At 44.5% G+C, this 14,547-nt stretch overlaps 1 protein-coding gene across 12 annotated transcripts in view; it reads left to right on the top strand.

Annotated features, from left to right (window-relative positions):
- The window catches only part of yem (yemanuclein), a 96,361-nt gene that overhangs the window by 32,661 nt on the left and 49,153 nt on the right, over positions 1 to 14,547 (top strand). For 9 of the 12 annotated variants that reach the window (XM_068394988.1, XM_068394986.1, XM_068394987.1 and 6 more), the window contains exons 8-12: positions 724 to 902; positions 1,310 to 1,398; positions 7,775 to 7,933; positions 8,496 to 8,576; positions 9,950 to 9,985. In XM_068394988.1, the coding sequence (XP_068251089.1) occupies positions 724 to 902; positions 1,310 to 1,398; positions 7,775 to 7,933; positions 8,496 to 8,576; positions 9,950 to 9,985 (544 nt within the window). The remainder of the gene's footprint in view (positions 1 to 723; positions 903 to 1,309; positions 1,399 to 7,774; positions 7,934 to 8,495; positions 8,577 to 9,949; positions 9,986 to 14,547) is intronic. The other 3 variants (XM_068394989.1, XM_068394983.1, XM_068394982.1) reach the window with 1 other exon arrangement.

Below are 14,547 nucleotides of genomic sequence, written 5' to 3'. Positions count from 1 at the left end.
GCTATAGGGAAAATCTAAAGACAGACCATATAGCTTCACCAGTCATTGGGTATTGTCATTAGCCATTTAAATTATTTGGGTATTGTCATTAGGCATTAAATTATTTGAGTATTGGTATTAGCCATTAAATTATTTGGGTATTGTCATTAACCATTGAATTATTTGGGTATTGTCATTAACCATTAGATTATCTCATTACTTTACTAGAGGCATAAGTTAATTGAAAGGAAAGAAAGAAAAAATTTTTAGCGTTATGGGAAAATGCCGATAAAACCGAGCTTCGAGAGAGAAGCAATATGAATATGAGGCGAAATGTAGAAATAAAAAGATTCATTATCAAAATTTTTTTTTGTTCTATTGCTTATTTAATTCAGAGTCCATCAATGATAAGAGGCTTAACCTTACCAAACTTTGATACATTCTTTTCCTTTTGCCAACTGATATTGTTTAGGATTATAGTACTTTCTTTGCCATCATTAAGGATCTCTCCCAGAGCCACTGTAGTTGAAAAACTAAGATGAGCACAGACAAGTTGATTTATGTGGAAATCTCTTTAACCATTTATAATATGGTGTACTATTGATGGACATAACTTCTTTTCAATAAAAGTGGCATCTTCAAGAGATAAGGACTAAAGACTAATTACTTAACAGTTTACTTGGTCATATAGCTATACCAGTTACATTTTCATCCTATATTCAATGTAAAATTTGACTATTGCAGGTTCCTCGTCTAGTGATAGTGATTCTGATGAGGAGGATGAGGGTGAAGAGAAAGATGGTGAGAATGAAGGTGATGGCGAAGAAGAAACAGAAGGGCAAGAACTTGAAGAAAATGGTCAGAACCCAGAAAACGTTGATGATATTCCCCTTCCCAATAATCTTCCTCCAGATTTAATACAGGTAAAATAGTTTTTACTTTTCTGTTATAGTTATTATTGTAGAGTAATATCTTTTAAGTAATTTCTATTAAGATCACAATTTGAGAAATACACCATACTTATGAAAATGAGTCTGTTACTTAAAATTTATAGCGCTACAGTTAGCCATATTAAATCGATATCTTAGTTTGGGTTTTACATAAGTCAAATGGTTGATATCCATAATTGCTACAATGTAACTAGTTATATTCTTGATTAGTTGTTTTGATCAATGGATTTGGAACATATATTTTATATATCTACAGCTTAGGCCTAGTATACAATATTGTATACAGTATTTGTTGTTTTGATGGGTATGGGTAAGTGGTTAGAAGATAGATTTAGTAATTATTTAAGTGATACATTGTGAAATTTTTTTTTTTTTTTCAGCTCCTTGATAAACTAAAAGAAGAAGGCCATGCATGTAAATTATCAAGCCAAAAGTTTTTTACGGACGATGTTAATAAACTATTACTAAGGTAAGTTACTTTAAGTTCTGGAAATAGAATTTTGTTCCGTAACCGAAATACAAACCACGCTATTTACATTGGGTTTACTTTCGGCGTAGCTGAAATGACGAGCCAATAGTTTTTAACGAGGGTTAGCGGGGGGTAGGGGAAGGGGTAGCTTGCTACCCCTCCCCCCCCACACACCGGTGATTTGCTTCACTTCACTTTTGGCTCCGGCGATGAACAGACGTGTCTGTCCATCGTCCTCGCTTGACAGCCTTAATCTTTTTTGCTTTTCCTCAGCTTGTGTGTGTTTGAAGTTGGCCTCACCCTTGGATGTCCATCATGCGCAAGTGCCCTGGTATTGCTGGTCGCCCTTGCAGTACTTTCATGTCTGCGGTGGATACAGATCCTCACACCCTTTGCCCGCAGTGTCGAGGCCGACGGTGGGACAGAGAAAATACTTGTAGTGAGTGTAGGGAGTGGTCTGCCTCCCAGTGGGAGAAGTTTGGCCGCCGGCGTAAGAAGAAGTCCAAGAGAGACCGTTCTCCTTCTGGGGTTGCCTTGAAGGAGGAAGGCTCTCGGGACTCTTCTTCCGCCGCCCAAACCTCCTCCGAAGCTCCCCCTCGTCCGGCTCTGAAGGAAAGACCGCCGAGTCGGAGCGCAGGCCCTAGTTCTGTTTCCCGACCTTGGGTGGGGGGGATAGGGCGTCGCCTCCCATAGCGGGGCGGCTCCCCCTCCTCCCCCGGGGGAGGTTATTGATAATGATTCTTTGTCTCATGATGATCTCTTTCAGCTTTGGGCTTCCTTGGGGCTGAAGGTCCTGCCTTCCAAGGAAGCCCTGTTTGACCTTGTCCAGTTGGGGGCCGCTGTTAAGCAGTCGCTGGTGATAGCAGAGGTAGATCCTCTGTCTATCGTCGACGTCGTGGTGACAGAGGCTTCTGATGGGTCGGGGCAAACCTCTGCGGTTCCTGATGAGGGTGACGTTGCTGAAGGCTCTCCTCCCCCTTCTGTACATCCTTCGAAGGGGGAAGGGAGTCCCACGGGCTCTTCTTCTGCCAAGCCTCCCCCTCGGGGGAGCGCTTTGACTGAGACTCCCCTTCGGAGGACGGATGATCCTGACGACCCCCCTTGTGGCCGCCTTCGCCGTAAGGCTCACCGTCCGCTACGTCGTAAGGGCCTCCCGTCTCCCTATAAGGGTGCTAAGAGGCGCCTTTTTGAATCTTTGCCTCCTTCCTCTGATGGGGATTCTTCTCGCCGTAAGCAGCCTGCAGCTCCTGCCTCCTTAGACCTCTCAGGGGATTGATCTCGTTCTCCAACGCCTTCCAGACCTTCCGCCCCTGGTGCAGATGGACAGCAGTCTGACCTCGTCATCCGACGGGCAACGGTCCCTTTGGGGCAAAGGGTTGCCTCCCACGGTGTGGGTGCTTCCCCTGCGCACCCTTCTGCAGAGTTAGCGCACAGGGGCTTGTCAGCGTTCTGCAGAGTTAGCGCACAGGCGCTCTCCTGCTCGTCAGCGTTCTCCTGATCGCCAGCGCTCTCCTGTTCATCAGCGCTCTCCTGATGATCGTTGCAAGAGTCTGAGCACGCCTTCTGGCAAGTCCTGACCCTGATGAGACAACTCAACGGGTTCATAGACCCTGTGATCGCCCCCAGTGAAGGCAAGGACACGGTCCTGGATCAGGTGTACGGAACTCGGAAGCCCCCCAAGGCCAGCGCGGCTTTGTCCTGGTCCCAGGGGCTGAAGAGTGCCAGAGCTAGGGCCAATGCTCAACTCGCGGTTCTCGCTTCCTCCAGTCGTTCCTCTGCCGGGAACAAACTCCTCCCACCTCCTCGTCTCCAGCAGAGGAGGTATTTTGAGATCATGGGGGAGTCTAGCCTCGCTCTTCCCCTCCACCATTCGGTAGAAGAGCTCGCTAGGGGAATTCCCCTTGAGAAGCTCTCCGCCCGGCAGGTGACGTTCTCGGTGTCGGAGATCCTGAGCCATGAGAAGGTCGCGAAGTGCGCCATGCAAGCAACTTTGTGGCTGGATATCTGGCTAGGTTCTCTGGGCAACCTATTGCGCTCCGAGGATCTGTCTAAGGAGACCAATAGGAAGGCCCTGGAGACCTTCCTCCTCTCGGGCACTCGCTCCATCGAATTCCTGGCACATCAGGTTACCAACCTTTGGGCCAACTCGGTGTTGAAGCGTGGTGATGTGGTGACCGAGAAGATCCACCCGAAGGTCCCCGCCATGGATGTCTGCAGGCTCAGGCACGCTTCCCTCCTTGGGGGGAATCTGTTCGAGCCGCAGGACATGGAACGCACAGCTGAGAGGTGGAGGAAGTCGAGCCAGGACTCCCTCCTCCAAAGGGCCCTTGCATCTCGGCCCTATAAGCCTCCAGCTCCGCAGCAACCGCAGCAGCAGCCTTGCAAGACACCAAAGCAGGCACCGGCAGCTAAGAAAGTGGTGTCTAAGCCCCAGCCCTTTCCAGCCAAGGCCAAGAGGGGCGGTAAGTCCTCCAGGGGAGGCAAGACTCCTAGAGGGAGCGGCCGCGGCCGCAAACGCTGGGAGTGGCAGTCCCCCCGCATGTCCACCTGTGGGGGGATGCCTTCAAAGTTGCATGCACAGGTGGCAGCAACAAGGGGCCGATGCTTGGACGGTCTCTGTGATCGGCCAAGGCTATCGCGTCCCATTCACGACATCTCAACCTCCCCTGACAGCGAATCCAGTGTCGTTGAGCTCCTATGCCATGTAATCGGTAAAGGGGCTAGCCCTTCGGGCAGAAGTCGAGACCATGCTCAAGAAGGATGCTCTCCAGGAGGTCGTCGACGGCTCCCCAGGCTTCTTCAGTCGACTCTTTCTTGTAAAGAAGGCGTCTGGAGGCTGGAGACCTGTCATCGACCTCTCAGCTCTGAACAAGTTTGTCAAGCAAACTCCGGTTAGCATGGAGACAGCGGACACGGTCAGACTTGCAGAGAGACCACAAGACTTCATGTGCACACTGGATCTAAAGGACGCGTACTTCCAGATCCCAATCCATCCGTCTCCCAGGAAGTACTTGAGATTCAGCCTAGACAGCAAGACCTACCAGTTCAAGGTGCTGTGCTTCGGTCTCTCCACAGCACCTCAGGTGTTCACCAGTGTGTTCACCCTGATTTCATCTTGGGCGCACAGGAACGGCATCCGTCTCCTTCGTTATCTGGACGACTGGCTGATCCTAGCAGATTCGGAGTCGACCCTTCTTCGGCACCGAGACAGGCTTCTGGGACTTTGCCAGGATATGGGGATCGTGGTAAATCTCGAGAAGTCCTCTCTGCAGCCGTCCCAACGACTGGTTTATCTAGGCATGTTGTTAGACACCAATCTCCACAAAGCCTTTCCATCAGACGACAGGATAGCAAGGCTGAGGAGGGTGGCGGAACCCTTCCTCAGGCGAGAAGAGCTTCCCGCCCAATCGTGGTTGCGTCCCTTAGGTCACCTGTCCTACCTGGCTCGTCTGGTTCCAAACGGCCGTCTCAGGATGAGATCCCTGCAGTGGCGGCTCAAGTCCCGGTGGAATCAAGGATCCGATTCCCCGGACATTCTGATCCCGATAGGACCTTCGGAACAGGCAGACCTGTGGTGGTGGCTGGTCGATGAGAACCTGCGAAAGGGAGTAGATCTTCTCGTCCTTCCCCTGGAGTTGACGCTGTTTTCGGACGCGTCAAAAGAAGGGTGGGGGCCGCACATTCTGAACCAGAGGACCTCAGGCTTTTGGTCAGAATCAGAAAAGTACCTGCACATCAACCTGCTAGAGATGAAGGCCGTCTTTCTGACTCTTCAGCAGTTCCAACGGACCCTGGCGGGTCACTCCGTGGTGGTGATGAGCGACAACACCACGGTAGTGGCTTATATCAACAAGCAGGGAGGTACTTTTTCGCAGCAGCTATCCCATCTTGCAGTAGAGATTCTGAGGTGGACCGAAGTCCACTCGATAACACTATCAGCTCGCTTCATTCCTGGCAAGAGGAATGTGCTCGCCGACAGTCTGAGCAGGACCTCGCAGATAGTGAGTACCGAGTGGTCTTTGGATCCTCAGATAGCCAACAAAGTCCTGACTTTGTGGGGTTCCCCGACCGTGGATCTGTTCGCGACATTCTTGAATTTCAAGATGCCCCTGTACTGCTCCCCAGTCCCGGACCCCAAGGCACTCTGGCAAGATGCTTTTCAACAACGGTGGGACAACATCGACGTGTACGCCTTCCCACCGTTCTGTCTGATGAGAAGGGTGCTCAACAGGACCAGACTATTGGTCAACTGTTCGATGACTCTGATAGCTCCGCTCTGGCATCACGCGGAATGGTTCCCGGACCTTCTGCAGCTCCTGATGGAGCTCCCGAGAGAACTTCCCCCACGACACGAGCTACTCAGACAACCACATTGCAACATCTTCCACAAGGCCGTAGCCTCGCTTCGGCTTCACGCCTGGAGACTGTCCAGCGTCTCCTCATGGAGAAAGGTTTTTCGCAACAGGTTGCGGAGAGGATGTCTCGGCACCTGCGAAAGTCCTCTGAGGGAGTCTACCAGGCGAAGTGGAGAGTCTTCTGTGGTTGGTGTCGTGGGAGGGGTATCTCTCCACTCGATGCCACTATTCCAGCAATAGCGGAGTTCCTCGTTTATTTGCGGGAGGAAATGCGCCTTTCGGTCTCAGCGGTGAAAGGCTATCGCTCAGCCTTAAGCTTGGCTTTTAGGCTGAAAGGAGTGGACATTTCTTCCTCGCTGGAACTCTCTCTACTCATACGTAGCTATGAGCTTACCTGCCCTCAGTCGGAAGTTAGACCTCCTCCTTGGAACGTGGTTCGGGTCCTCAGGGCTCTTAAGAGACCTCCCTTCGAACCATTACGCCAGGCCTCTGATCGCCACCTGTCTTGGAAGACGGCTTTCCTGCTCGCTTTGGCCTCTGCCAAGCGAGTTAGTGAACTTCATGGTCTCTCGTACGACATCGCCCATTCAAGGGGATGGGGGGAGGTAACGTTCAGGTTCGTCCCTGAGTTTGTTGCCAAGATTCAGAATCCTGGAGTGCCGGACCCACGATTCGACTCTTTCAGGATCGCGAGTCTCCGTTCTGTAACAAGTGACCCAAACCAGCTGCTACTATGTCCAGTGAGGAGTCTGAGGTATTACTTGAAGAGAACAGCTGCAGTTCATCCTCAAGTGCGAGCATTGTTTGTTAGCACAGGCAGGACGAAGAGGAGGGTCACCAAGAATACTATCTCGCCTTGGATTCGAAGGGTTATTCATCACGCCTTGAATCCAGACCCTCCTCTGTCACGTCGCCCTAGGGCACACAACGTCAGGGGCATTGCTACGTCCCTGGCCTTCAAGAGAAACTTCTCTGTGACGCAGGTGCTTCAAGCTGGGGTCTGGAAGCGTCAGACGACCTTCACAGCCCACTACCTGCAGGACGTGACCCACAGGAGCCTCGGAGGGCTGGTCTAACCTCAGGCTCCTTTATGGACAAGTAGCAGTAGGTTGAGGGCGTTGTTACCTGGTTTTAGTCTGCGTGAATGAAAGAGTATGTCTGACCCTTACTTCTTTCTTCATCCTCTCCTCTCTTGGGGAAGCAGCATCCTGGTCTCCGCATAGCTGACCTCAACCTCTGCAGGTAACCCATGCTTCCTTGTGCTCCTAGTATTAAGTTTAATACTGTCGCCTCCCCCATACCCTGACGAGGTGGTATTGGGAACGTCCTATCCTGGATTCCTATCTAAAGGTCTCAAGGTCAACTTCATAGGACGAGTCACGCTCTTTCCTCCACACACAACTTATGTAGGCCACATGTTCCTTGCGAAGCAGGGAACTTGTGAGGTGCAGGGGCTCTTTTTCTCAAGTGCTACTCACTGGGAGGCGGAGCCCCCGGGTAAAGCCAAAGTCAGTAAGGCTGGGGACTTTCCACCCTTCCTAAGGGGTAAGTCACCCAATGTAAATAGCGTGGTTTGTATTTCGGTTACGGAACAAATGACAAATTCGGAGATAATTTGTATTTTTCCTAACCATACAAACCTTAGCTATTTACACATATTTGCCCGCCAGCCCTGTCCCCCAAGTCAAGTCCTACCTCTAAGTGAAGTGAAGCAAATCACCGGTGTGTGTGTGGGGGGGGGGGGGGGGAGGGGGTACCAAGCTACCCCTTCCCCTACCTTCTGCTAACTAGCGTGGGGGTAGTTAACCCTCGTTATAAACTATTGGCTCGTCATTTCAGCTACGCCGAAAGTAAACCCAATGTAAATAGCTTTTTATGCTAAGAATCTCAAGATTATTGAATAAAGTGACTATTTTTTTTAGATAACTTTTGAAATGTGAATTGGGCAACTACAGTGGCATGTGGCATATAATTTTTTTATTCAATCATTGAAGTATTTATAACCTCTTCTTGTTTTCCAGTATTGTCATTAAGCTAAATAAATTGGGTGTAAGAAAGAAAACGCAGATTTACAATCACCTCTCGCAACACTTGCCATGCGGTACCCAGACTATTGTTAAACGAGCGAAAAATCTTTTAACGGAAAAACAGGAAAATAGAATACAGGAGCCCATCTATAAGTAAGTACATTCACCACTAAGGCAGCTTTAGAAACTCTAAACTCTCATCAATGTAACATTTTTATTTTTCAAGACTTACAGATCTCTTTTGTTTAATGATGTGAAGGCAAATATGTTAAGAGAATTAGATATAGTGCTGATTATTGAAGGAAATATATTTTTTTCCTCTGTATAAACCTAAATTATCCTTGTGATTTCAGGTCAAAGTGGCACTTGCCATTGTATTAGTTATTTGTCAACCACCAGGGCATGTCTTACAATCAGTCCATTCACATGGGATCAAATTAGTATTTTGAAATCTCCAAGGATGTCTTTTTTTCTTGTATTTCCCATTAGACAACTTTCATATTTGTGCAATTGAACCATCTATTCATCTTAAGTTAAAAGATCAGATTTTATGAGAGATTTTTAGCATGTCATATTTAGTATTATTGTGGCGTCAGGAAATAGTCATGTTAGTTAATTTTCTCGTTCCAAAGGGTTGTCAAGTATTGACTGTAAGGTTTAATAAAAACCTAATATTTATTTTGAATTACTGCATTGGAAATTTTTGTCTTTTCAGGCTGAAGGTAGCTATAGATGAAGTAATGCCCACGATGATTAAACAACATGCACTTGAATGTCAGAAGGCTGTAGAATCAAAGTGAGTGAGATTATTTACATTCTTGTATGACCCATTAATATAAGAAGTATTTCAATTCGGATTTTCCCTTTGGTTTGGTTTTCTTAGGAAAAGAGTTCTTACAAGATATTCATTGGTACAAATAAAAATCGAATAAGGCATTGAAGTAGCGAGATTGGTTCTCAGAGACGGCACATTGGCACTTTCTTTGTATGCACCAAACTTTATGTGGAAAGTTATGCCTGGTATTTACACATTAGTAGATGATATTTCAAGTTTTGTTTGATGTATATTCTATACGTCTTGTATCCTCAAACACAGTCTTTGAAAATGGTCTTAAGTAGTCCTAATTTTCAATAGCTTTAATTATCTTGTGGTTGATTTTATATCCTTTAACTTTAAATTTATCTTTGCATTGTTAATATCCTTTTTGAATTTCAATTCTTTTGTTAACCATGAAATTCTAACCTATCTTTCTAGATTAGGACTTCATTATAAGTTCTTTGACCTTTGTGAGAGTACTTTTATCAAGTACTATAGAAAGAAATCAAGATATCAGAATTTTTAAGCAGGGCTTAGTTTATTTTTTTCTTGAGCGACCAAATTGCTTTTATTCACCAGGGTTTAGAAGGATTTTTCAAGAAGCGCAAAATTGATAGGACACCAAGTTTTGCCTATATTTTATTTTGTTAAGAGGGGGAAGGTAGGTGGCATTACACAGTTCATCAGAATTGATAAATTTAAGTCACGTAAGATAGAAAAAGTTAATTTTTTGTTTAAAGTATTATCCTGTTTTTGTTGGTTCAGGATTCTGTTAAAACAAGTTTGCTTTTGTATTTGCAAACTCAGTGTTATTTTTCTTTTTCATTGTCAGTACAGTGAATGGTTTTCTTTTTCATTTCGTGTTTCCTATGAAGACATGCGGACAGTATAATATACAGTAGTGATGAAGAAATCACAATAATATGCATAAGCGTATTTATTGTGGTGCTAATGATTAATGAAGATGAACACGTAAAGCAATATTATTAGTAAAAACATGAGTACTGTATAGTTTATTGAAAAATCTGATTACTTTATGATTCCTGATCCTCCAAAACTCAAAAATTAATAAGAGTTTTTACTATTATTTTAAGTAAAACTTTGAGTGCATGCCATCTTTAACCAATGCAAATGCATTTTTAATCAGGCATAAATGATTGGTAAGTTAACTGCTGAAAAAAAAAGATGGATAGGGTAAAGATACCCAACTCATTCCGATAAAGCCAAGTGAAATTTTATATATAATTTTTATAATACTGTCGTTAGACTTGAGGTACAGTTGGATGAAGATGGCAATCGTTGATTATCCTAATGCCAAATAATGAAATGTGTCTTGTCTCACCCATCAACAGCCCCCACCAGTACTGGGAGCTGTATTATCACTTCTGGTAAGGTCCCTTTAAGCACTTGTTATTTTGCTGGTGTGTGGGACATGGGCCTCTTAAACTGAACAACCTGGTTCTTTACAACTTTTTGTGGATGATGTTTAACTTGGCCTTTTGAATCATGTTCATTGATTCCTCATGTTGGATGCTTCAAGATACTGCCCGGGTTGCTGTCTTTGAGGTTAGACAGTCACATGGATGGTATATTGAACTGTACTTACAGTGTAATATCAATTGGCTTTATCAAATTTATAAATTGTAAACTTATCCTTGTAATATTTAAGAGCATCGGAAATCTCTTGATACACTGAATTATATTGGATTTTACCCTGAAAATACACTAGAATTAGGTTACAGATTTATTTAAAAAAAGGAAGATAAATTTGTCCGATAAGTATCCTATAACCAGGTTTCTCAGTCTGTGACAGGTGTTGGTATTTTGTATGCTTTGTATGATACTGAGAAACTTCTTTGAACAACTTGGTTGCATTGGGTTTATATGATCAAAGAGGAAGGGGTATCTTATGCAAGCTTTTCAGTTGATTATTTTTGGTTGCACCATTTTGTAGATTGGATTCAGGGGGTATCTCTTGTGTTGGTTTCTTGGGTAAGGATTACCTGCAATATAATCTTTAGATAACTTTAGAAAAATCTTTAGTAAAAGTCTGGGTGTGGGTTACAATATTTCTACTACAGAATTTCTGGGTGAGTTTTGATTTCTTCTTGTATATTTTGGAAATGATTTTAATGAGAGTTCTTTTTGACTGCATGTCAAAAAAAAAAAAAAATAGAGTAACTAATATAGGTGTTAAAATTTTGATGTAATAGTGGTTTGGTTACTGTCTCTCTTTCTTTGACTTAATATTCATATGTTTTTATGTATTGGGTTGCTTTGGAAATTTTGATTACCTAGATTTATTGATTTCTGTTGAAGATAATTTTCTATAGAATTTATGTAAAATTTTAGAGATCATTAGTGAGTAGTGTTTATAGTGCAGTCTTGATATTTTTTCATAATAAATTTGTCATATATTGCCTTATTTCCATTATGAGAAAATACCTGGACACCTCACGTCATTCAAGACTGACAGAGCTTTGTGCGTCTTGAAAAAATTCTGTATGGCAGTCCCTTTTCCTCCCTCTTTGTGGTACTAGAGTGAAACATTATCTTCATTTCACCCCAGGAATGCTTTTGTGAAGTTTTTGATCTGATATGTCCAAAATTTCCTTTATTTCTTTATTTTCATCTGACTATTCAATTTGGTCTGGTGCTTAATGGTTTTTTTTGCCGATTTAGCATTCTTTATTAATTGACCTATGAAGGTTGTGCATTAGTCATAGTATGGTTAACTTGTTTCTTTAATAATTGCCATTCGACAATGTACTTGTTTGGATCTGTGTAGACAAGTTTGTGATTCATTTATATCTGTTTGTTAAGGACCCTTGCATTTTGTGTCCTGTGTACATCTTTCTTGGGTCAACTGTGTGATACTTTTCTTGTGTTTTCAGTGGATTTGTGCGGTTTTGGCAAGAAGAAATTGTTTAAGCACTGTGGTCCTAAGTCTTCTGAAGATTTTTCTTAAGACTTCAGATTTTTTGTTTCCCTTTTTCCCTCTAGGCTGTAGTTCCATCTGTCATGAAGCGAGTTTCTTAAAATAAGTTATCGGCTCTTGCCATGCCTCCTTCAACAAAATCTGGAGCACACATTTCTACTGATTAGAAGCGAAGGATGTCTGGTTCCTCTCTACCTGTTTTGTTAACTTTCTTTGCTTCATGAAGATAAAAATAAAAATAAAAATTAGTAGTAGTAGTAGTCAACCTAAGCTTCTGTAAACCCTTTCTAGGAAGAAGACTGCACATTAGTTACTCCACGAGAATCAATCCTATCATATCCTTTTTGTGTCCTTTGCTGTTTTATAATTTTCAATATTAATCTTACCCGATAATCATGTAGCTGTCAACTCTGTTGCCGACAGAAATCTACGGTCGGGATACGCCAGCGATCGCTATACAGGTGGGGGTGAACACAACAGCGCCATCTGTGGTCAGGTACTCCAGTACTTCTTGTCAACACCACCTCAATTTTTCCTCTGTCGTGCCTCCGGCTAGACCTACATGGATACGCTGTTGATTCTGGAGTTATTGCTCACGATTTGGTGATGTATTTGCTCTAGAGTTTAGCCTTCGCTATTCAGGAAGCTTTATCATTAGCTTAGCAAGTTTTTGGAATTAATTTGATTTAATTTTTGATTTAATTTTGGTGACGAAGAGAGTATGAACTCTCTTTCACTTTTAAATGGCCGACCCTTCCCTTAGACGGAAGTGTTGGTGTCGAAGAGAGTATAGACTCTCTTTCTTAATTTTTTTCTTAATTTTGCTTAACAAAAGTTATAGATTTATTTTATATCTCTCCGCCTTTTATAGGCCTCTTCGATTAACTTCCTTTTATTATAAACTTATTAAAATTAATTTTTATGTTTGTTTATATTCGACCTTTCCTAATAGTAGGCGGTCTTTTCTTGGAACCGAAGTTAATTAACATTGAGCCCGTCATTTTGTTTTTACCTGTTAACATATTATGCTATTTTAATGTTTTTGAAAGAATTTCTTTGATAGTCTCGTACTGTTTTCAAAGTTGAACTAACGTTTTGTTTTGTCTCTGCAGTTGTTGACGTTCAGAACGTTCAACTTGCGCTCTATCGTTACGATAGAGAGAGAATATTCACGTTGCAGTAAGAGTAAACCGATTCTAGCGTTTTGTTCATTCTTTCTTAGCTTAAATGGTTTTAATTCTAATAAAGGAACTTTTTATTTGGGAAATCTTTCAGTTTTTTTTTTTTCCTTTAACAATAATATGTTTTAACGATATATATAATTGGGCTCATCTCTCAGGTTCTAAGTCAAGAGAGAGAGAGAGAGAGATAGAGACGGAGGGAGAGAGAGGAGGATAAACGTTTCGTTCAAGCGGGTAACGTTGTTATCGTTTTTGCTCTTCTCCCTAGTCTCTTTAGGGGAAGAAGGTAAACGTTTCTAGAGTTTTATTCTTGTTCCCAGGCTCTATGCGGTGAGAGATTTTAAACGTAGTTTATTTGATCTAGTGTTTAGTCTCTTTTCCAGCCACTGAATTATTTATCTTTCATTATGTTTTTCTGTTACATTGTAATACTGTTTTCGCAATTACTAACTTTTAATGAAGGATAGAATTGCGTGTTTCAGGTACAAACCACTTAAAGTTTCGAGTTCAGTGAAATAAGTGCAAACAGAAAATCAAAAGTGATAAAGTGATAAGCGCAAAGTGTTACAGTGTTGCGTTCGAGGGTTCGTCTGTTCGTGCCAGTTGTTCGCCTAGTCTGGGACCTCTTACAAGCTCCCAAGCCCAGAGGAGAAGTAACGTCGAAGGACTTATGGGTTCATCAGGCCTTGATCGACGAACAGACTTTTCCCTCCGTGGTTTCGGGTGTAACCAACTCACGTAGCCGACGTGATCACCCCACCCACACAAAGACGAGAGAGCCCATTTATTCCTCGTCTGCGGAAGAGGTTTCTCGCAGAAACCATGGACCAAATCTTGCAGCTTTTAAGTGCAAGTCGGTCCCTTCCGCGCAAGTCCAACTCCTAGGTGGAGCCATTAGCACTGGGTCAGTTCGGACTTGCTGCAGTACGACAACTGCACACCTCCCAGAGAGGCAAGGTGGTACCGCAACAGGCAGTAACTCCGTCTGTTGCCGCACCAGCTGTTTTAGACCCTCAGTCTCAACGGACAGTAGCTCCGTTTGTTGTTGTCTTTCATAGACCCTAGTGGTCTATGCTGCAGACAATGCAGTCTCAGCTTGCGGTTTTGATGCAGGAGTTTCAGGCAGAGAAGGTTAGCACACCTCCTCCTGCGAGCGCTCCTCCACCTCTGCGCAGTCCACCCTGCCAGACGTATGATGTTGAGGCTCCTCCTGCCTCCATGCGTGAGCTGCCGCATTGGGAGTTGCCAGGTACCAGCGCTATGCAGCAACCTGCTATGAGGAGCCTCATGCTATGCGGCATCCTCCTCAAACCATGAGGCAGGAGCCTCATGCTATGCGGCATCCTCCTCAACCCATGAGGCAGAAGCCTCATGCTATGAGGAGCCTCATGCTATGCGGCATCCTCCTCAACCCCTCAACCCATGAGGCAGGGACCTCATGCTATGAGGAGCCTCATGCTATGCGGCATCCTCCTCAACCCATGAGGCAGGAGCCTCATGCTATGCGGCAACCTCCTCTACCCATGAGGCAGGAGCCTCATGCTATGCGGCATCCTCCTCTACCCATGAGGCAGGAGCCTCATGCTATGCGGCATCCTCCTCAACCCATGAGGCAGGAGCCTCTTGCTATGCGGCATCCTCCTCAACCCATGAGGCAGGAGCCTCATACTATGCGGCATCCTCCTCAAACCATGAGGCCGGAGCCTCATGCTATGCGGCAACCGCCTCAACCCATGAGGCAGGAGCCTCATACTAGGCGACATCCTCCTCAACGCATGCGGCATGAGCCTCATCCCTTGCAGCATGAGCCTCATCCCATGCAGCATGAGCC

Source organism: Palaemon carinicauda, chromosome 20, assembly GCF_036898095.1.
Source record: "Palaemon carinicauda isolate YSFRI2023 chromosome 20, ASM3689809v2, whole genome shotgun sequence".
NCBI lineage: Eukaryota > Metazoa > Arthropoda > Malacostraca > Decapoda > Palaemonidae > Palaemon > Palaemon carinicauda.
The sequence above is the reverse complement of the archived record's forward strand: the minus strand, read 5'-3'. Positions and strand labels throughout refer to the sequence as shown.